This window comes from Lobosporangium transversale (genome assembly GCF_002105155.1).
Source record: "Lobosporangium transversale strain NRRL 3116 chromosome Unknown BCR41scaffold_16, whole genome shotgun sequence".
NCBI lineage: Eukaryota > Fungi > Mortierellomycota > Mortierellomycetes > Mortierellales > Mortierellaceae > Lobosporangium > Lobosporangium transversale.
Genome location: NW_019028994.1, coordinates 67,808 through 88,625, shown reverse-complemented (window position 1 = coordinate 88,625; position 20,818 = coordinate 67,808). Strand labels below are relative to the sequence as shown.

General features: G+C 40.5%; 8 protein-coding genes across 8 annotated transcripts; 6 read left to right on the top strand and 2 right to left on the bottom strand.

The window, feature by feature from the left end:
- The first annotated feature begins 1,568 nt into the window (after positions 1 to 1,568).
- BCR41DRAFT_352476 (ferric reductase like transmembrane component-domain-containing protein) lies at positions 1,569 to 4,847 on the top strand. Its single transcript, XM_022023959.1, has 4 exons — positions 1,569 to 2,176; positions 2,276 to 2,550; positions 2,661 to 3,228; positions 3,374 to 4,847. The coding sequence occupies exons 1-4, from the start codon at positions 1,744 to 1,746 to the stop codon at positions 4,813 to 4,815; spliced, it is 2,718 nt and encodes a 905-aa protein (XP_021881811.1). The 5' UTR covers positions 1,569 to 1,743; the 3' UTR covers positions 4,816 to 4,847.
- A 199-nt stretch (positions 4,848 to 5,046) lies between these two features.
- On the top strand, positions 5,047 to 5,623 carry BCR41DRAFT_321857 (hypothetical protein; the record flags this gene model as incomplete). The annotated part of the gene is made up of 2 exons (XM_022021452.1): positions 5,047 to 5,255; positions 5,421 to 5,623. The coding sequence occupies exons 1-2, from the start codon at positions 5,165 to 5,167 to the stop codon at positions 5,621 to 5,623; spliced, it is 294 nt and encodes a 97-aa protein (XP_021881810.1). The 5' UTR covers positions 5,047 to 5,164.
- A 225-nt stretch (positions 5,624 to 5,848) lies between these two features.
- On the bottom strand, positions 5,849 to 7,769 carry BCR41DRAFT_352468 (hypothetical protein). The gene is made up of 2 exons (XM_022023958.1): positions 6,133 to 7,769; positions 5,849 to 5,969 (listed from the first exon to the last, which is right to left on the bottom strand). The coding sequence occupies exons 1-2, from the start codon at positions 7,588 to 7,590 to the stop codon at positions 5,871 to 5,873; spliced, it is 1,557 nt and encodes a 518-aa protein (XP_021881809.1). The 5' UTR covers positions 7,591 to 7,769; the 3' UTR covers positions 5,849 to 5,870.
- A 661-nt stretch (positions 7,770 to 8,430) lies between these two features.
- BCR41DRAFT_377585 (hypothetical protein) lies at positions 8,431 to 10,051 on the top strand (the record flags this gene model as incomplete). The annotated part of the gene is made up of 5 exons (XM_022027113.1): positions 8,431 to 8,530; positions 9,094 to 9,196; positions 9,303 to 9,378; positions 9,551 to 9,769; positions 9,890 to 10,051. The coding sequence occupies 5 exons, from the start codon at positions 8,431 to 8,433 to the stop codon at positions 10,049 to 10,051; spliced, it is 660 nt and encodes a 219-aa protein (XP_021881808.1).
- A 420-nt stretch (positions 10,052 to 10,471) lies between these two features.
- BCR41DRAFT_335762 (MBOAT, membrane-bound O-acyltransferase family-domain-containing protein) lies at positions 10,472 to 12,623 on the bottom strand. The gene is made up of 3 exons (XM_022022004.1): positions 12,012 to 12,623; positions 11,715 to 11,841; positions 10,472 to 11,578 (listed from the first exon to the last, which is right to left on the bottom strand). Exons 1-3 carry the CDS (start codon positions 12,326 to 12,328, stop codon positions 10,478 to 10,480), a joined length of 1,545 nt encoding a protein of 514 aa, XP_021881807.1. The 5' UTR covers positions 12,329 to 12,623; the 3' UTR covers positions 10,472 to 10,477.
- A 2,014-nt stretch (positions 12,624 to 14,637) lies between these two features.
- Positions 14,638 to 16,481, top strand: BCR41DRAFT_352464 (hypothetical protein). The gene has a single exon (XM_022023957.1). The coding sequence runs from the start codon at positions 14,924 to 14,926 to the stop codon at positions 16,406 to 16,408; it is 1,485 nt and encodes a 494-aa protein (XP_021881806.1). The 5' UTR covers positions 14,638 to 14,923; the 3' UTR covers positions 16,409 to 16,481.
- A 56-nt stretch (positions 16,482 to 16,537) lies between these two features.
- On the top strand, positions 16,538 to 19,502 carry BCR41DRAFT_421659 (hypothetical protein). The gene is made up of 8 exons (XM_022030060.1): positions 16,538 to 16,632; positions 16,725 to 16,796; positions 16,968 to 17,038; positions 17,140 to 17,194; positions 17,334 to 18,320; positions 18,477 to 19,029; positions 19,143 to 19,200; positions 19,310 to 19,502. The coding sequence occupies exons 1-8, from the start codon at positions 16,579 to 16,581 to the stop codon at positions 19,491 to 19,493; spliced, it is 2,034 nt and encodes a 677-aa protein (XP_021881805.1). The 5' UTR covers positions 16,538 to 16,578; the 3' UTR covers positions 19,494 to 19,502.
- Positions 19,503 to 20,136: 634 nt separating this feature from the next.
- BCR41DRAFT_395698 (hypothetical protein) lies at positions 20,137 to 20,595 on the top strand (the record flags this gene model as incomplete). Its single annotated transcript, XM_022028748.1, has 1 exon — positions 20,137 to 20,595. The coding sequence occupies one exon, from the start codon at positions 20,137 to 20,139 to the stop codon at positions 20,593 to 20,595; it is 459 nt and encodes a 152-aa protein (XP_021881804.1).
- Positions 20,596 to 20,818: the final 223 nt, after the last annotated feature.

The window sequence follows — 20,818 nt, the reverse complement described above, 5'->3', positions numbered from 1 at the left end:
AAAAAAAGCATATCATAGGCGAGAGAAGGAGATAGTTGGACACCTGCATATACTCATATACTCGGCGATCATCCATGTGATTCGCATCATATTCATGTCAAATTAAGCTTCTCTTAATAAACAGAATAGGCGGGCTGCAGAGGAGTCAAAGAGATGATCTTTTTTAAGACAAAGAAAAAAAAAAAAAAAAAAAAAAAAAACAAGATGAAAAGGAAACAAGATTAAAAAAAAAAAAAAAAAAGGTATTATATTATACTATATAGATACATAAACATGCGTGTTTTTTGTTGAAGCTTTTTTCTTGGCCCGATGAGATGATTAGACCCAAAGTGGCAATATACCGGCTAGTGCCTTCATCTACAAGAATTTCAGAAAAGGATAAAAGAATACACAAAACACCTTTCAATTAACACAAACTTGTCGTCCCATTCGACTTATAGCTGAATTTGTGAGTGCATTTGTACATTATATCATATTGTAATGTATAATATATATATACATGTACCCATGCCCGATCGGGCTTCAGACTTTTGCGACGGGTATGATGCAAACCATCAGCACCAGCACCAACACCATTCAGTAAGTTTATACATTTTTTTATTGTGGCAATCTTTTTCATGCGCGCTTTATTACACTTTAACTCAATCTAATAAGCGTTGCAAAGGAAACAAAAAAAAAAAAAAAAAAAAAAAATATAAAAAAAGAGTTCATGCTCAGCAGCGCCATTCACAAGCATCATTTACATATAATGTTTTTGTTTTGTTTTTGTCTGATCCTTGCCTCCAGGGTCCCCTCCAAAGCCCTCTGAAGTAACACCTTTCTACCTCAAAGAAAAGTTAATGACCCTTGTTGCATAGTTTCTTTTTAGTTCTTGGCTTTTGCTATAAACATTTTATACTTCTCGCTTCCCTAAAAGCGCCTAGTCCCTTGTTTTTGTGCAGGAAGAGGGACAGTGAGCATGGACTAGGATCTGATAAACATATCATGAGGGATCACAACGTATCATTTTATTCGTAGAGCTTTTTTTTTTTTTGCTTTTTTGCTTTTTTTTTTTTTTTTGAATGATCTGGATGGTTTTGCCACATGTTGCCCCCATTCTGATGCTACTAGAGCTTTCTTTTTTTCTTTTTTTTCTTTTTAAATTATTTAATGTTATCATGATCAGTTGAATTATAATACTATACCTTTTTTTTGTTGTTGTTGTTGTTTTCTTTTTTTTCGATAACATGCGCTGATTTGTGAGAAAATGGCTAGTCTGATCTGTTTTTTCTTCATTCGACCTTGTCTGATCTTATTTGGCCGGACAATCTCGCAGCTCGCACTCACCACATTGTCTGTAGGTATTTGCAGTAATGTACACGATCAAAGGCAACGAAAAGAACAAAGAAGGGATGTACTACATGGTGCCCCCGTGAACCGATCATGATCTACTTTTCAAGCCTTTTTGGATTCTAGTCCTCCTTAGATTTCGCTTATATAAAAGGAGTGGATTGATAGTCTACTCCTCCTCTTCATTATCCATCCTTTGTCCCTTCTTGTAAATCAATTATCAGTTTGAGGAGGCGCCTTCGCTGTCAATCTCATACCCCCTCCATTCTCCCTCCTTTTATCTCCTCTCTTATACCTTTCCTATCTCTCTCTCTCTCTCTCTCTCTCTCTCTCCCTTTAGTTTCATTTCTCACTGTCATCTAACTGACAGCTTTCTTCTCTTCATAATACACATTCGAACACGCCCATATAAATATGAGGCTGCTACGTATAGATCCACTTCAAGGGATCGTCTTGTGCTGTCTATTCATTATCGTAGTCTGGTTCTTGCTCGATGGCTGGGTAACCTGGGTTAAGACTCGTGAATGGATCTTCTATCTCAACAACCGTGACTATTTCACAACTGCACTTTGGATCCTGCCCTCAGTCATAGGCCACATGGCCACCGTCTGGGGCCATTATTTCCGATCAGAACGCGAGTTTCAACATGGGATCGCAAAGGTGACCACACCAGCAAATATGCAACAAAAGATCTCGTTGTGGGAACACCATATCCTATGGGGCTACACAGTCAAATATTGGTGTCTTGTCGGAACCATTGTCCTCTTGAAACTCTCGTGGATCCTCTCTACGATCCCAACAGGGATGAGATACTTTGCTAAATATGGCTTTTTACAGGCATTTGGCTGTAAGTTGAATATGTTGCCATGACCTTATAATTATTTCTTTACGAGGTGAGCTGACAACATAGCATTTATAAATATGATATCGATCTCGCCCCGTATAGTGATCATTGGCTTCATCGGCGGGTATGCTTCCCTCGCTAGCTGCTCCATTATTCTGTTCCTGATCCTGCGTCGTTCGATGCTTCATTCCCTGGGGTTCACCTACTCGGAGCTCCTACCTCTTCATCGATGGCTTGGTGTGGTGGTTGTGGTCTGGTCTGTTCTCCACACGATTGGGTATTGCATATACTATATCGCAAACGGAACCTGGGAAGAGAACTTTAATTTCTATGATACGGGACGTGCAACTATGAATCTCATGGGCTTTGTTGCCTGGGTAAGCAAGACATGCTGCATGTTAACGTCTGTTTATTTATTCATTTGTTTGAAAAGTTATCAAAGCCTGATAATCTTTTCCCTACTACTGCTTATCATTGATGCCAATAGTTTGCGCTTCTAATCCTTGCTGCTCTTTCGATCCCTCAAGTCCGCCGTCGACTCTACACAGTCTTCATGACAGTGCACCGTATTATAACGGTGATCTTCTTGGTGGCTACCGTTGTACATTATCCATACTATATGCTTTGGTACTACGTCTTACCCTCGGTCATCCTGTTCTTTATCGACCGCTTTGTTCCAAAGACGATCCAAGCTAGGACCCTCTATCCAGAGGCCTCAATTGCTTTGAATGCAGATGCAGATATTATTCGGATGACTCTCCGATCTCCTGAACCCATGAAGCCCTATTACCCCGGTGACTATATCTTAGTTCAGGTACCGGAGCTGGGGATATTGTATCATCCTTTCACAATCGCCAGCTACTGGCCAGAAGATCCACAGTCGATCGTTTTATTCATCCGAACATACAATGAAACCAAGAAGAGTTGGACAGGGGCCATGGCCAAACTTTGTGGAACCGAGGATAAACGTATTCGTATCAAGGCAAATGTCGATGGTGTCTTTGGAGATCGCCAGCATGGTTACCTAAAGTCTGAAGTGCTCATTGTCTTTGTTGGTAAGACTAATGCCATCTCTTGGATCCATTCATTTTTTTTTTTTTTTTTTTTTTTTTTTTTTCTTTTTTTTTTTTCTTTAGCTTTTAGCAAATATTAGAGTGATTTATCAACATTTTTTTTTAAAAAAAAAAATACAAATGTTAGCTGGTGCCGCTATCACTACATTCATGGCTCTGATCAAGGCTATTGCTGCACAGATCGCATCCTCCAAAGAGCCCCTTCGAATGCAGTTCTATTTGATTTGCACGTTCCGAACCCGTAGTGAACTTCATGCCTATGGCTCATTTTTACATCAGATTACACGCGACCCTCGTTTCACCACTTGGTTACACGTAGAGGTCTATGTCTCTCGTCCTGACAAGGCCAAGACATTGATGGGTGCACATGCACATGTGATCAAGAATGATATTCAAGTTCCTGGACAGTCCTTGACGAAGAAGCAACAAAAGAGGAAGCGTTTCCAGTCCTTGAGACGTACGGGTACAATGCTCAAGCGTGCATTATCCGGGCGTACTGTTACTGAGGGGATGCCCCCACCTATTACTGTGATTAGTGGCCTTAATAAGGAGTCAAAGCCTGTGGATCAGTCTGCTAATGGAAAGGCCACTTCGTCTGCTTCTAATGGTGATGTTGCTACTGATCAAAGCAATGTAAGCCTTACAGATGTAGAGAGCCACACCCACTCTGAATCAACTGACAAACCCACGGCTGGCAACAACAACGAAAATAAAAGGCAGTCAGAACGATGTGACTCGTCCAGTGTCTCGTCTTCTACTCCAGTCTCCTTGGTTTGTAGTCCAGTCTCGACTAAATTTGATGAGTCTGCTATCTCTGAGAAGATGAGGATTGAAGAGGACTTTCGAGCGAACGGCACAGCTTTCACTTCTTCGTCACCGACATGTGCCATGACTTATGATTCCAAGCGTCTGCCAACGTTCCATGATGCCCAGTCGAATTCTGTATCGACTCGTCTTGCTAAACTGGATTTGCATGTCACTGCGATCATGGTCTGTATCCCGCTTGGGTTTTGGTTTATCCTCCGTGCAATCAAATGGGAGGGGCCTGAGCATTATTGTAATGTCCGAGCAAAGATGACAGCGACCCAGTACAAGATCTGTTATGGTTTCTATTCGGTTGCTCCCGTATTTGGTCATGCGGTCCTAGTTTCGATCATTGGTTATTTTGCAGTTTGGTACGCTCGCAAGGTCTTGATCAAGTCTTTGAATGCCAGCAATTTGAAGGATATCGAGACTGGGAAACACTTCGTAAAAAACCCCAATACCAACGAAGCCTCAGCTTCAGCCTCAGCGGATTTGCCATACCCAAAATTTGAACTTGAAGATGAAGACTTGAGTGTGGAAGATGGTAATTGGGATGAAGGTGATGTCGTGTACTCTGTTGGAAGGATGAATGTGAAAGTAGTGATTGATAGGTTCATGGAGAAGGGAGTAGGCCTTGCAGGCAAAGACCGGGGCTTGATCACAGTCTTTGGGGGTGGACCTGAGGCATTTGTAGAGCATGTAGAACGCCAGATCTTGAGAGCCAAGTGGGCAGTGGATTTCCATCGTGAGACATGGGCACCTTAGATCGGCTTCTCTCTCGCACCCTTTCTGTCCTCTTCTCTACACTCTTTTGCTTTTTTGTTTATAGTTTGTATATAGATGTATATGTCAAAGTGCTTTTGATCCATTGGAAATAAAAATCATTTTATTCGTGCGAAAAAGCGTGTGCGCGGAACTGGATCCAGCCACGTGACTGCGAAGGGTTTAATAATGAAAAAGTGCCGGACGCAAGTGTTTTTGTAATACAATTTTTCCCGAAGGAAAAAGACTCTCCCTCTCTATCTCTTTCTCCACACACGCAGCAACCACACACATAACTTTTTTGTTTCTTTTTCTCTACTTTGTCTTCAAACTGTTCATTCATAAAAACACCATGTCAGACGATCATTATTACGATGAGGAAACCGAGACTGCCTTGGAAAAAGTCAAACGAATGTTCCGTGAGAACAAGGCTGTCAGTGCAGGCAAGTCAAATGTCTTTTTTTTTTTTTTTTTTTTTTTTTTTTTTTTTATTGACTTGAGTGAAGAAAAAATAATAAGAGCTATGCATAAGAGGCATAAAACTCCATTCCAAACATTGGCTGACAAATGTTTCTCCTCGTCTTTTTTTTTTAAAAAAAAACAAATAGGTGTTGGTTTGACCATCGCAGCGTTTTTGGGAGCTAGTTATGGTGTCAGGACAGGTCGTCGTGAGTTTGCTCAACACATGTTCAGGGCCCGTGTAGGCTTCCAGTTCTTTACGATAGCAGCACTCTTGGGTGGAGGCATGTATTATGATAAGAAGCGCAAGGAGGAACGTCAATTGTTGGAGAGTCAACCAAAGAATGTTTAAAAAAAAAAAAAAAAAAAAAAAAAAAGAGATTTTTCTTTCTACCATACGCAGATGATATAACTCCTTTCCTCCTCATTATCATTAAAACAACAACAACCACTACTACCACTACTACTACTACCACTACTACAGTAGTAGCTACAACAGTGACTACGACTGCTACTACAACAGTGACTACGACTGCTACTACAGCAGTAACAACAGGAAAAAAAAAAAAAAAAAAAGCTGGGAGAAGGAGGGGAAGTTATTATTGAATACTGACGCCACCATCCGATTCACGGGGTATTTTGTTGTTTCTCAGCAACATGACGATGTTATCCATATAATCTACTCTAGTCATTTTTCTCTACAACAGCAAAAAAAAAAAAAAAAAAAAAAAAAAATTGGTCAATTTTGTTTTTTTTTTCTTTAGAATCTCATCCTTCTTTTTAACTTTCTTGTACATTTGGACATGGCTACAATAAAAAATAAATAAATAAATAAATTGCATATTCCTGACATGTATTTAACTTGAACCGCATACAATCCTTGGTCTCAAAATCATCCAGATCATTAATCCAGGTACGGTTAAAAGGGATACGGAGCGACAGATCGCCATAGGGAGACCAGCGGTTCCAGAACGAGTCTTCATGTTTCTTATTCTTGTGAACCAAGACGACCTGCTCACCCAGCTTAAGACCTGGTTGGGAAGCCTCCATCTCCTTGGCGGCTCTGTCAACAATACGTCCGAGTGCCAAATACTTCTTGGCCAACGGATGTTCCATGACTTTCTCTCCATCTTCCTCCATCTTGATCACAAACTGATCACCCTCACGCTTGACTTGGAGGCTTTTCAGGATCTCACAGTTATCTTCGTACTTCTTATTCTTTTTCCAATGATGCCTCATATCCTCCGTAGCGTCCAAGTCATCATGGCCCTGGAATTTGTCCAAGAAACGCATGGCCCTGGCTTTACGGTCACTATAATCATTGGGATCAAAAACAGCGATACGGATATCAACCTTATCAAGCTGCTTCTTATCACCGGATTCAGGGAATGTCCATCGGAACCATTCGTTGGGCTGAGCTCGTTGGATTTCCCACTCTGAACCCAAAGCGCCTAAAGCAGTAGAGTATTGGCCTCCCTTCTCATCACGCTTCAAGATCTTTTGTAGATCCTTCACGGTGCTAGCAGCTGGCATGGTGGTGACCCAAAAGGCTGTGGCGCCACCGATGGCCAAGATGGGGAGTGCAACATAAAGCAATCGACCCGCTAGTATAAGCACTGCACCGGTACCAAAGACAGTCAATGGAACGACAGCCAAGGTCCTATAAGGGGCGTCAAATACGACGATAGCAGGGACAGCCACGAATAAGGTGGATAGGGCCATCATACGGAAGACGAAGCGCATAGGGCGGCGACGATGATAGTGCATATGATGACGATGGAACCTCCGGATGTGCTTGTGATAATCATGCAGGTTTTGGCCCCAACCATGCCAGCCACGACCACGACGGTAATCATGGCCATGAGCGCCGTAAAGGCTATTCCAATAGTCATATCCAGCTTGGTGTTTCGACTCGAATTCGTTACGCCACGCTTTTTTACAGAACCCACGGATGGCTTGGCCTTGAAGATATGGAGAGGATGCCATAGCAGTATTCTTTGTGGAGAATAATGGCAAAGTTGAGTTGGTGGTGGTACTGGTGTGTTTAAGAGCTGAAGCATAGGAGGAGAAGAGCCTTGAGGACGATACTTGCTGCTTCTGCTGCTGCTGAGCAGTCAACCGATTGAAATTGAATCGGTTGCTGATGGATTCATTTCGAAGCGAAGAGTGAGCAGAGGCATTGATAGCTCTGCGGAGAGGGGAACTTGAAGGCGCGAAACTGGCTTTGCTGGCAGTGGTAAAAGCACGGTTGGATAGAACGCGAGCCAACCTAGCTGCGTTTGCGATCGAGACTATTCGTGCTATTGGACTTGCAGACATTGTCTTTTTCTTTCTTTCTTTTTTTGTGTTAATGAACAAGAAGGCAAAGTAAAAGAAGAATTAGGGATTAAAAAAAGTATGGATGCAAGTGTGTGCGTGTGTATATATATACGTATATTTATTTTTTGAAATGTAGAGGGGATAATGATGGGAGAAGAAGGAGGAAGAGGGGGGAAAAGGGTCGCGTTTTTAAAGTATGATGTGCGGAGGAGGACAAAATATCAGAAATTCCCATTTTGGGACGATAGAGTTGGATACTGGAACTAATAAACAATTAAACAATTAAACAGTTGCATAAGAGCTGTGAGCAGTTATGCGACTTTTTTTGACTTTTTTGTAATGTTTTTGTTACCCTTTTCCCCCATTTCTCATTTACCATTTACCCATTGGCTAAATCAAATCTCTCGGCATTTTATTTTAATTTTTTTTATTTTTCTCTCGCACAGCCTGAGCTAAAGACATTATATACTAAAGACGCGTCGTTTCATTCAAGATAGTCATAGATATTTCTACAGGCTAGATGTCATTTGATCTCATAGACAATGTCCATTGTGAGGAATAATAGTAATCAAAAAATATAATACGCGTGCAGCATACATTATTTATTTATCCTTTGTCCTAGAAAAAGCATTGAGGAATGTTCGTTCGCTTATTCCACGTGATACACGTGACTGATATCCACAGCAGCTTCGAGCCCACTCCACTTTGCTCATCCTTCTGTCTTCATTTCTGTCATTACATTGTTCCTCAACTGTGTCATGCTCTTACACCTCATTCTCTCTTTCTTTCATTAAACACTCATTGTCAGGAAAGGAATTACAAGGATACTATTTAGCACCAATGAATTCACTCTACAATCATGCATTGAAGCAGGTCAACGCTCTACAACGGGACCTCGAAAAGTTTCAGTCTGGCGAAGACACCAGTGTAGCTCTTCAGGGTAAGAAGAAGAAAAAAAAAAGACTCCCTTTTTTTTTTACACCCTTCGAAGACAAAGCAGAACAAAGCTAAGCAAAGCATTATTCAACAATGATGTATTATTATTTCACCAAAAAAAAAAAAAAAAAAAAAAAAAAAAAAAACTCCCGCCATCAGGAATGTTAAGCACCAAATACTCAGGAGAGTAAGCTTGGAACCATCTTGTCCGAGACATCCTTTTTGCTAAGAGGAAAAAAAAAAAAAAAAAAAAAAAAAAAAAGCACGGCATGGCAACATAGTTTCGAACTTGACACGTTGACAAAACTTGCAAACATTGTGTTTATCCAGTATCAAAGAAGCTCCAGCCCAAATCGAGGGTGGAGGGGAAGAAGTTAACAGCCGGAAGAATTTACTGCCACGTTGACAATGACAGACGGTTTTTTTTTTGTATTTTTATTTTTGGAATAATTCTTTTGGGCGAATACGAATAGACACACCGTTCACAATTTAAAATGGACAACTTTACTCTTAAAAAAGATCTATTGTATCCTAATAATTTCTTTTTTTTTTTTTTTTTTTATTTAGGCCAGATTGCTGCTACCGTCAATGCCTTCAAGCGATCGATTGATGATTATGATGCTATGGCCAAGAAGGAGATGATTGATGCCAAGCGAGAAAAAGCGTTTGCGTATGTATTTGCTCAAATAATTCAGATTTTTAACTTTTTTGCAGGCGTATCAGATCAGATTCTAACAAAAAGAAGATTACTATTATTACTTCTTCTCTTTCCTTAGACGTGTTACAAAGTTTAGAGAAGACTATGACTCTATCAACAAAAGCTTCGCGCAACTAAAGAATCGAGAAGAGCAGGTAATATGTCGTTCGGAGATGTCCAAGGCTATTTCTTTTTTCTGAGCTCATCATTATCATCGGCCTTTTTTTCAACAATCCAAGTCGAAAATTGAGCATTTTGACTGACTATTTTGTTATGTTGATATTGTATATACCCTTTTTATGTGCATGTATATGTATATATATGTAGGCGTCGCATGCTAGGAATCGTTCGCAGTTGCTGGAGAGAAGACACTCACGGGCAGTGGAACACCCATACCAAACAGCATCAGTATCGCCTTATCTGCAGCAGGCTCATGCTATCAGAGAGCGAGATTTTGCTCAAAAGACAAGCTCAGTTTTGGACGACATGCTGCAACAAGGAAAAGATGTGCTTGACGATCTCTATCAACAGCGACCGATGCTTAAAGTAAGCCTTTTTTTTTTTATCCACATAAAGAAATGACTGATGAGTTTTTTTTATTTTTGGAAGCATTGATAACTGACATATTGGGAACCTTATTCATTTATTTTACAACTGATCGAATAGTCAACGCAACGCAAGATATTGGATGCTGCCAATACCCTTGGTCTGTCTCGCAATGTGATACAGTTGATCGAACGCAGGAGCGCAGAGGATAAATGGATATTTTATGCTGGTGTCATTATCACCTTGCTCGCCATGTGGGCCATCGTTCATTACCTTACTTGAAAAAATAGGAAAAAAAAAAAAAAAAAAAAAAAAAAAAGTCCGAGCCAAGGTTGCCAGATTTCATATGGTTTCTTGTTCGTTCAGGATCTATATTGACTTTTTGCTACTGCTGCTGTCGGTATAAATCCTTGCAGTCTCTCATTTTCATTCTTTTTGTAATTGTATAATAAATATAATATATATATTTTTTTATTTAGCACTTCTTGACTTGGATATTTATTACTATTGTTGTTATTATTATTACATGAAGAGGAGTTGTCTGGCGAGCTTAGCTTTTTGTTTCATCTTTGAAGGTCCTGTATATATATTTTACACTCACATCATAAACTTTTTAATATGCAATGTTGCTGTTTAGAATGTCTTTTGTATGAAATACTTTATACAATGACTATTTTTTTTTTTTTTTTTTTTTTTTTTTCCCTTTTTTTAGTAGGTCTTGAGTTTAGTGCTACTGGAAACGCTCAGGATCTCAGTCACGGCCTCTACGGACTCTGTTGAGGCCTCTTCGGCAACGAGGTGAGCAACTTCCTTGATCTTATTAATCCCTGACTTTTCTTCTTGTTGTTGCTGTTCCTTGTTGGATTTCCGCTTGGATGGGAAGAGAACAGGGATAAGGAATACGACAGCAATGGAACCGATGTGAACTATAAAATACAAATCCTTCCAGACCTCAATACTGTCCTTGAATGTCAAGAGCAAGAATGGCATGGTCAGGAAATTCATCGAGAACTGTGACAGGAGAGTTCCCATAAAGTTGTACCATGCAGGAGGTTGTCCAGTGGCTGAAATAACACGTGGGCGAAGATGTTTCCTCAAGATCTTTGCAGCTGTCAATGCGAAAGCAGAGGACATGAATGTGAGGTAATAGCCGGGGTAGAACCCATGCCATAATGCGCTGATAGCAAATGTAGAGAAAGTCTCGAACGCCCCTGGTTTTCCACCGGGTTTCATCACTCTAAAGTACACGTAGTGTTTCAACCAAAGGTTCGTGCCCTTGTTCCAAGCATCCAGCTGTTCCTTCAAACTCTCACCAGACTCGTATGCCCACACATCAACGTTGGAGGTTGCATCCCATCGCTGTTCTCCTGTCTTTGGGTCCACACCATTATAACCAAATCCAGCCAAAGCACAAGCGCCTTCTGCCATCTTCCAGACAGCATAGTATTTGAAGCGAGCGCTAAATGCAGCCAACTGAACATAGCCAAGACGCAACAGATAGGGCAAGGCCTTCCATTCGGGTTCAACCGTCCAGCTGGCATCCATTTTAGGAGCAAGGACCGCTAAAGAGGCGAGAGCAACCAAGGCGAACAAGAAGCATTTCATTGAGGCCTTGACCCTGCCAGCAGGCCAATGAATCTTTCCAGTCCTGGAATCCCGGAACTGAGAGAGTTCGATGAAACGGATGTAATCCATGTACTCGAATGTAGGGCCGACAAGGACACTGGGGAAGAAGAAAACGTAGCTCAAGTAGTGGAGAAGGGATGGGAATGTTGTTATAGCATGTTCTTGCTGGTATCGGCTCAACTCCTTATAAGGGAGGAGGGAAGGAAGGAAAAGAAAAAAAAAGGAGAGATATTTGTTAATGATGGGATGAGGATGGATTGATGGTAATGACAATGACAACGTTGCAATACAGGTGCATCTTGTTGCTGTTGATTGTTACCTTGGGATTGCGACGGCCATCATGGACGTTAAAAGCCCAAGAGGTAAGTTTCATTGTAAGGATCATTTGTGGTCCGGTATGGTCCAACTTGTAGCCGCGGTAGTCAGTAATCTGTCGCATTAAATGGCTGATCAGGCACAGCCATTTATAAACGAACAAACAAACAAACAAACAAACAAAGAAAAGAAAGAAAGTGATGGCATTGATCAATCAAGAGTTTTTTTTTTTTTTTTTTTTTTTTTAATTATCGTTACAAATAAACGAAGTAACGGTGCAATGTTTCCTTTTTTTTCTTACCTCACACTCATGTGGATCATTACACCGATAAAGACAATCCTGGGACCCCATTTGCCCTTGACAGAGCCCATGATCCGCCAGACAGCAATACTTGATCCGAGCAAATGCATCAGTCCGACCAGATCATCGACAATGACAACAATGAGGAAGAATGAGGTCAGAACTGAGGCTATATGTTTGAGATTGGGGTTGTTGGCAGGTAACAGACGGAACGCAAAAGCCAAGGGATAGGCCAACAGCAATGCTGTCAAACATCGGACCTGGTCCACTGGGAAAGACGCGGCCTCTGAAAGGGAATCGAAGAACGAGTTCAGCATTGTGTGTATTTTTTTCCTTTTGATCTCTTTGATCAAGAAAGTCGTCGGGGATATCAAAAAAAATTATTTAAAACAATCGGCGAAGCAGATATCCTCAAAAAGTAAAGAAAATTCTTTTTGTTGTTCAAATTGACCGTGCCACGTCCTCGGAGGTGAATGAGAAAGGAGAGGGTGAGGAAATGTGTGATCCAAGGAGCATAGATTGAAAACAACCTATGCAAAGAGAAAAGAGAACAAGTGAGGAGGCAAGAAAAGTGAAAAGAAAGAAAGAAAGAAAGAAAGAAAGGAAGTGAAGGAGTAGGAAAAGAACGAAAAAAAAAAAAAAAAAAAAAAAAACTCCCCAAAAAGATGTGTTAGTTTAAGTATAAAAATATATATTCGGCCCCTAAATTCCTTAACGATCTTGTCAAATAAGAGAAACTCATTACAAGAAGGATCCTTATTTACATTCGACAGCACAGCATACGGGGTCATCTCGTTCCAATTTATTATAGGTTCAAAAAATAAACGGAATATCGCGAATACGAAGCATCCTTCCCCCTCATCCCCGATTCACCCCTCCTTCTTCGTCTTTATCTCCTATCCATCAATGTGATCAATAAGATCAATATGATTGACAAACATTTCTTGCGAGGATAGTAATGCGAATTTGCGAGAACAGTAAAAAAAATGTATAGTGTCATTACTGCCTTTTTTTTCCTCTTCTTCTTTTCTTCATATTCATGCGAACAGCAATGTGTCCACACTCACTTCCAAAAGACAGGTAGGTTGGGATACGGAATTGGCTGAAATGCTGGGTTTTGTGCAAAAAAAGTGATTTGAGTTTGGCTGCATTCTTTTGAATTTCTTGTTACTAACACAAAATGCGCGTTCTCCCCAAAGTTTTTGATGTATTAAACTTTACATTACACAGTAAGCAATCTTTTTTTAACCAACTGTCATTCCATACTCTGCAACAAAAATAAAATAAATAAAAAAAAAATTCTCGTTCTTGAAAACAACACGACTCTTTTCCATTTCCTCTTCTTGTAACAGCATGATGCGCATTGCTTCATGACATTATTACACAGATTAAAAAAAAAAATAAAAAAAATAAAAAGGCTGAAACCACTGCCCTGGAAATCCATTTCAAATGAGTGGCGCAATGATGTATCATGTGATTAAAACTGAAACGCACTTGTTTCAAAGATTCAATGATAGGAATAAAAGTTTGGTCGTTCGTGACGCGTCGTGCTATGTCAATCGTGTAAATGTATACATTACTCTTACTTCCTTACACTACGATCTGAGATCTTGATGCAGCGTTAATAGTGGCCTTACCATCAAGGTTCTCATACGCTATAGGCTGTGCTTTGCTGCTTGACACATGAACCCTTTTTAAATTATCAAATCATTAAAGAGCCAATTAAGGATTTTTTTTTTTTTTTTTTTTTTTTTTTTTTTTGGCTGTAACAATCCGGTGCATGATTGTGGGGAGTGGGGGGGGGGGGATGAAGCTGATTAAATTACACAGGGATGGATCCAGGTAAGCAACAGCCTCCCTCCCCTGCGCACAGGCGATTTCATTTGAAAAAAGTGAGCATGTCCAATCTTTAGACTACAACATGTGCATGTACAAGTTAATGTGTATGTGTATATGTGTACGTGTACATGAATGTGTAATTTATTAAATTTATCAAGCTTAATGCAATGACGATCAAGTCTACTTTTTCTTTAATTGTTGCAGCTATAAAGGAGAAAGGATTATGAACTAATAAAGAAAATACTATATATATATGATTGTTCAGTCTCCCAAAGTTTTTATTGCAGCTGTCTCCCCTTCATTTTGTTTTATTTGTTGAATGCTACATGTATATATTCACCTTGTGAACATTCAGGTGCAATTGAAGTGTCCAAGTAGAGTATCCAGCTTACCTATTGTGTTTCAATAGCCTCATCTAATTGGGCCAGTTAGTATCAAACATGTTTACACAAGAGTCATGAGAGTGAGAGTGAGCAACTGCAGCAGCCCATTTTCGCCTGCGCATAGGAGATGTTGAAAAAGGCACTTGTGTCACATCATTTGTTAAGCTTGGATTGACATGCATCTCTTTTTTCGCACTTTTGTGCCTGAATTTTTGTTTGTTTTATTTGCTTTGAACAAAACAACTCTTCACTCGGCGGCACGTATGCCCGGGGTTGTGTTTTTTTTTTTTTTTTTTTTTTTTTTTTTTTTTTCTTTCACCTTCCCTCCTTTTTTTTCATTCTTTATGCATTCGCATTTCATTCTCATCTTCATTTATTTATTCATTCTTTTTTTTTTTTTTTTTTTTTTTTTGTCCTTTCCTTTCCTTTCTAATATCCTAGTTACCACACAAGCACACTAATCCCATTTCTGTTTGGAAATAATTAAATTTACGCCGAAATATCAACCTCCCGTACACTCACGCCTTTCATCTCTCTATCTCACTTCTTCGCCTCCTCAGCTTGACTAGCACGAATAACACCAGCAGTTGTAACAGCAATAATAGCGGCAAAGTAACTACAATAGTAACAGCAATTGCAACATTGATAGGCATCATTAGTCAAAAAGAAACAACATAAACAAACAAAAAAATGAGCCTAAAGAGTCATGACTATGGTGCGACCTCTCTTCAAACAGAGGGTTACCCCGGGTCACATCCAGTTGCTGCTGTCCCGGCTCCAGCACCTTCTCGCAAGCCTAGGCCCAAACCTCCAATTGTGGTTACCACAACCCACACTGCACCAGTCATGACATCAACTCTAACAACCTCCATAGATAATTTAACGTCATCCATTGATCCAGTCCAGACATCTTTAACGACTGATATAACTGTTGTCCCCTCAAATGAGTCTGAATCAAGCAGCGGCTCCATCTCTAATCCAAAGTCAACAACTAATGTGGCCCTTATCGCTGGCATTGCTACAGGGGCCGTGGCTTTACTAATATTGATAGCCGGACTGCTCTTCAGGGCCAAACGGAAGCGTGAACAGGAGGCTCGAGATACGGAGCTTTATCAACAACTGTCAATGATGCGCAAATACTCCGAAAGCCCAATACCACATGGATTTGCTAATAATGATGGTACTGAAAGTAACGTCGCACTTTTTCAACAGCAACAGCGACACTACCCACCGTTCCTGCAGCAACGCCTGGCAAAGCAACCGGCGTGGTTCGCTAAAAAGTCGCCATTAGAGTACCATTCACAAGTTCCACCATTGGGGCAATTGGAGCAGCAAGACCAAGAACATCGTCAATTACAACAACATCAACAACAGAAACAAGAAATAGGTAGCACGACTCACAGCCCCAAATCAACCGCATCCTCTTCAGACGCGTTTACGCAGCAAGAAGCAGTAATGGCACCAAAGAATGTGACCTCGAGCAATACAAAGCCACCCATTGAAAAGGCTATTACTCCTTACCCTGCTAGCACTTCTGTCTTACCATCGTCGCCACCTGTCCCAGAGACTTATCACCAACAGGACTACCGACAACCTCGAACCAGCACACAAATACATCGACAGCCATCTTCGCCCTCTGGATCACGCTCGCCTTTATCTTCAAAAAGAATTGACATTAATAATAATAATAACAACAATAATAATAACAATAGCACTAATAATTACCATAATGTCTCGCCCTATCGCGTTCATCCCACTGTATCCTCGTCAATAGTATCACCATCTCCTGTAATATATCAAGGCGCACCGTCAACAACAACAACAGCAGATACATATCCCGTCAATAATAACTTTCAGGACTACATGCCTCCTCCACCTTTGACAGGACAACAGGACCAATCAAGGCCTAGCCCTTCACAACCCCCTGCAGGTTTTTATGACTTGTTGAACGATTCAAGTTTGTTGGAGGGTACTGGAACTAATAAGCCAGTTGTTAGTACTCCATTAACAGAAACAACCTCTACAACAGCAACAATTCCTCCTCCTGTCCCGAAAGCCACTAGGCCTGCTTCCGTTGCATCTAGATCCTCTTTCATGATGGCATCTGAGAACGTATTGTTGGATCCATCCGCCTCAGATATCCCTGCAGTCCCTCCACTACCATCTCATCAGTAGTATGAAAAAGATATAAGATCATAATTTTAGGGCAGTTGAATAAAAATCTACATGGGTATGAGCACCACGTGGGATCAAAAAAAAAAAAAAAAAAAAAAAAAATGGCGTGTGCATGTTTGTGCCAGTTCATTCAGTTCATTACATACACACATACCTCCCATTTTCACATAATGGCACCATTGACAACACTTGAAGAAGAACTGGCGGAAGAAGAAAGAGTTCTCGTAAGAATAAAGTCCCCTTTTCCCTCTTCTCCAGTCATTGTAGACTCTTCTTTATTGGCAATCAACTCATTCTACATGATTCTAATGGACAGCGAACAGAGCAGGAATGGTTCTTGACGACACAAGTTGAACCAAATCTTCGAACTATACAACTGGCACTTGTGGTATGGTAGAGAAATAAAGAAACGTCATTAGAAAATGAAAAAGAAAAAGAAAAAGAAAAAGAAAAAGGATACAACCATCATTCTATATGAATCGCTCTCGTTTTTCTTACAAAGTGATCAACGTTCTTTATCTGGAAAAATCATTCGGTGCAATGCAATGCACATACATAGGCTTGTCAAGAAGCAGCGCGACTACAGGATGATACCAAAGGAGCATTGACGCTTGCTATTTCCTCTGGAAAGTATGTCCTCCCTTTGAGTGATAACATTTAGATTATTTTTGGCCATATTAAAAGAATGCTCAACAATGTGCATTTTTTTTTTTTTTTTTTTTTTTTTTTAGCAATGATACACTCAAGGGATATGTGACACTCTCGGGCAGCTTTATTGTCAAAGGAGTAAGGCTTTTTTTTTTTTTTTAAAAAAGTATTTATATCTAACATATACCTCGAAACTGACTTCTATATTACAACGTGACACTTACATGCTCTGCTTTTTTTTTTTTTTATACACGTATTTTTTTCGATATCCATCAAGGAACTGACAATCAAGTTGCCAAAGTTAGCAGTCGTCAAAACAGCTATTCATTCCTATGTTCCCATCAATGCGACTGCGCCTTCATCTGGAGCAACAGGATTATCTATCCCAGCACTCTCCAATGCCTCTTCAACGGCAGTCTCATCAGCTGCATCATCTATTAAAATGGATATTGGTGCTACCACAGCCAATACAGAAAATACAAGTTCTGAAGCAACAACAGCAACAACAACAGCTTCTGATCCTGCTACATCCACATTAACTGTTGCCTCTGCACCTAGAAGAGAAGAAGGGGAAGAAAAAGAAGAAGGGGAAGGAGATGAGGAAGGAGATGAAGGATCAATGACTGGTCCTCAATCTGTTACTGTCCCTATGCAAGGACCTAATCTAATACTACAGCAGACTCTCGGGTCTTTGCCTCATTCGTCAGCAACAGTAACAGCAACGACAGGAGGGACAACATCTGGCACTGGAACTGGGACTACAACCCCTACGTCGAGTGCACCACCAAGCGGAACAGCAGCGGTAGTGATTACAGCGACATCAGGGTCTCTTTTAGCTCCAGCAGTAGTTGTCCCGTTACCTCCATCAAATACAAATCAACTGCTTCACTCACATAGAACCCCCGGTCATGTCACACAGCCGTATTTGTTGGAGCAGATTAAGGATGTACAGAACCATATCATGGAGGCAATGCATCGACTGGAAGACTATTGGGCTATGATCATAGCCAGCAATAACAACAACGGCTTTGGTAGCAATAGTCACCACCTTGAACGTCAGGAGCAAGCTAATGCCACTTCTTCATCATCATCATCACCATCATCGTTATCATCGAAGACCCCATTAACGCTAGATATTCAGGAAACAACACGGACTCTGAAAACGCTTTTGGGACTGGTGGAGAGACATATTCGCGCAGCAATTGATGCCATGGCACGACCAAGAAAAGAAAAGTTGTATCCTTTCCGAGTTTGTGATCCCAAAGTACGTTGAGCCAACAAGGATGTTTTATACATATTTATTATTGCTAGCATGGGATCCCAGAAATTCTGATTCTTTTACCTAATACCTTCATATCGCATTTTTTTTTTTTTTTTTTTTTTTTTTTTTGCTTTTTTTTATTTTATCTCTATTATAAAGATATTTAGTCCTGCGTTGAGCGAAGATTTTGTCATTGAGTTCTTCATCCGGGATTCCCAAGTGGTCTGTGCTGCTTATGCTTTGCAGTTAACAGGTGGTAATACTAGCGGATCGTATTCAGGAGGCAACACGCGTACCAATTATTTACAACAAACCCCCACAGGGGCACCGACGCAGTCTTCATCTGGCTCGTCACCATCTTTGGAAGGGCATCATCTTCGTCATCAGCACCTACACGGACCATCAAATACTTCACAGCAACAGCATCAACAGCAACAACAACAACAGAAGGGTGCTACGCAAGCGGGGCGTGATGGAGGAGACCGTGGAAACCAGAAAGGACAGGCGACACTTCGTCCACCTTCTCCAGTGTCGCATCATCATACCATATCCTCTCAACCTAACCATCATCATCAGCAGCAGCAGCTCGCTTCAAAGGCTCTTCCGTGGTCGCCTTCCAGATCGCCATCTTCGTCACAGCAGCCTCGTTATGCCGGTTCCGAATACCAACCAAACTCCAGCGCTACGACATCTCTAATTCCCCCAACGAATGGTATGAAGTAGAGAAGTAGAAGTCCTTGTATTGCCTTTTTTTTTTTTTTTTTTTTTTTTTGAGCTTGTTTTTGCTCACAATGTTCTATCACAATGATATGCGTATGGAATTAGAATCAGTAGTTTTACCAGCATCCAGTAAAGTCGGTCAGACGTCAAAAGGAGGCATCAAGTATGTATATGAAAATATATATATATTTATTGTTATTGTTGAATTATCAATAATTGAAAGGAAAAAGCTTACAATTTTTTTTTAAAAAAAAAAAAAAAAAAAAAAATAGTAAATACCGTGGTAAGATTGCAACAACAATCGAGGACAAGGTTGTGCAGGTGGAGAGTCCGATGTTGACAGAGATCACCACACGATTAATACAGGCAGAAAACCTTTGTCGACGACTTGCACAGTTCCTAGCTCTGCATGAATCTGTTGCTACTCCGCCCAATGCCAAGCTGGCAGGCGAATAAAAGAAAAGGAAGAAAAAAATATAAAAAATAAAAAAAAATAAAAAATTCTTGTGAGGAAATAAAGCAACTAAAAAAGGATTTTGTTCCTTCCCCAATTCACTTCTTTCGGACCCATCTTTAAAACCCTTTGAATATCCCGCAGCATCAGCTCTCATCCAATGGGGTATAATGTAGTCTGATACAAAAATATCCCGATGCACCCTGGATGCACCATACCAGAAACCATCGACGGCGAGAGTTTTCAAAAAAAACGTCCTAGTGGACAGTCTGGGGACAAAAGTCACTTATTAGTTGGCGTCTTCGCCATTTCATTTTTTGTCAAAATCCATATTTTGCTTCCGACTTGACAGAGTGATAGACAGCAATTTTAACACTACTGAAGACATATCAAAGATAATTTTCTGCATTTTCTGTTCCCCAGATACTCTGGAAATAGACAATCGTCTTAATCCCGTCCTACAAAAAATGTAGATCTCGGAACGAATTGGCACTGTGATTTAAACATCGGACAACGTACTTCACATTGATTCCATCGTTTCCTACATTGAAGATCTCTGGATTATCGAATTGTAACTTTTCCTTGACCGCTGATAAAAGCGGTTTTTTTTTGGTAAAGTTGCGAAAACAGCTACAAAGCTGGTCGATGGAGCCACTTCTACCCTCAGTGAAAAATTTTAGACAGATAAGTAATAACTACAACTCATATACACAAAAGTTCCTCAATGAAGATGAGAAGGAATTTGCAAAGAAAGTTCAGGAAGTATGGATCGAGTTTGCAACTGCTAAGTCTCCCGAGGAGCCATATTTGCCGAGAATTACTCAATCCACTCATTCCACTGCCTCTGGCACGACGATGGCTCGTGAGGATCTTAAAGAGGGTAGGCAAAGTGAAGCTATCGTGTTTGAAAAGACATTCGAAGTCACCAGGACTTCATCCTCACCTGTGACCAGGATGTCAGACAATGAAATCGACTTCTACCGAAAAAAACATGCCTTTGTTACAGAGATGTACCAGTGTGGGAGGGGGCTGGGCTTTGGTACCCCTCCGATCATTAATATCCGCATAACTATAGAAACTAATGAGTCTGTAGCGCGCATTTGATGAATCCTGGACACTCTGAAATACCAGTAAAACGAATAAAATTGATGCGGAAGGTTGTGCCACAAAGAAAAGGAAAGACGAGCTAAGATCTTTGATCCACTAATGATGCCTCTTCCGGAGACATTGAGAAACTGTAGATTCAATGTTGCTAATTTTGCATATTTAATTTGGCAAATATGCCAAATTATTTTGAAGCAAGCAGTGATTTTCGCCAGTGCATTTT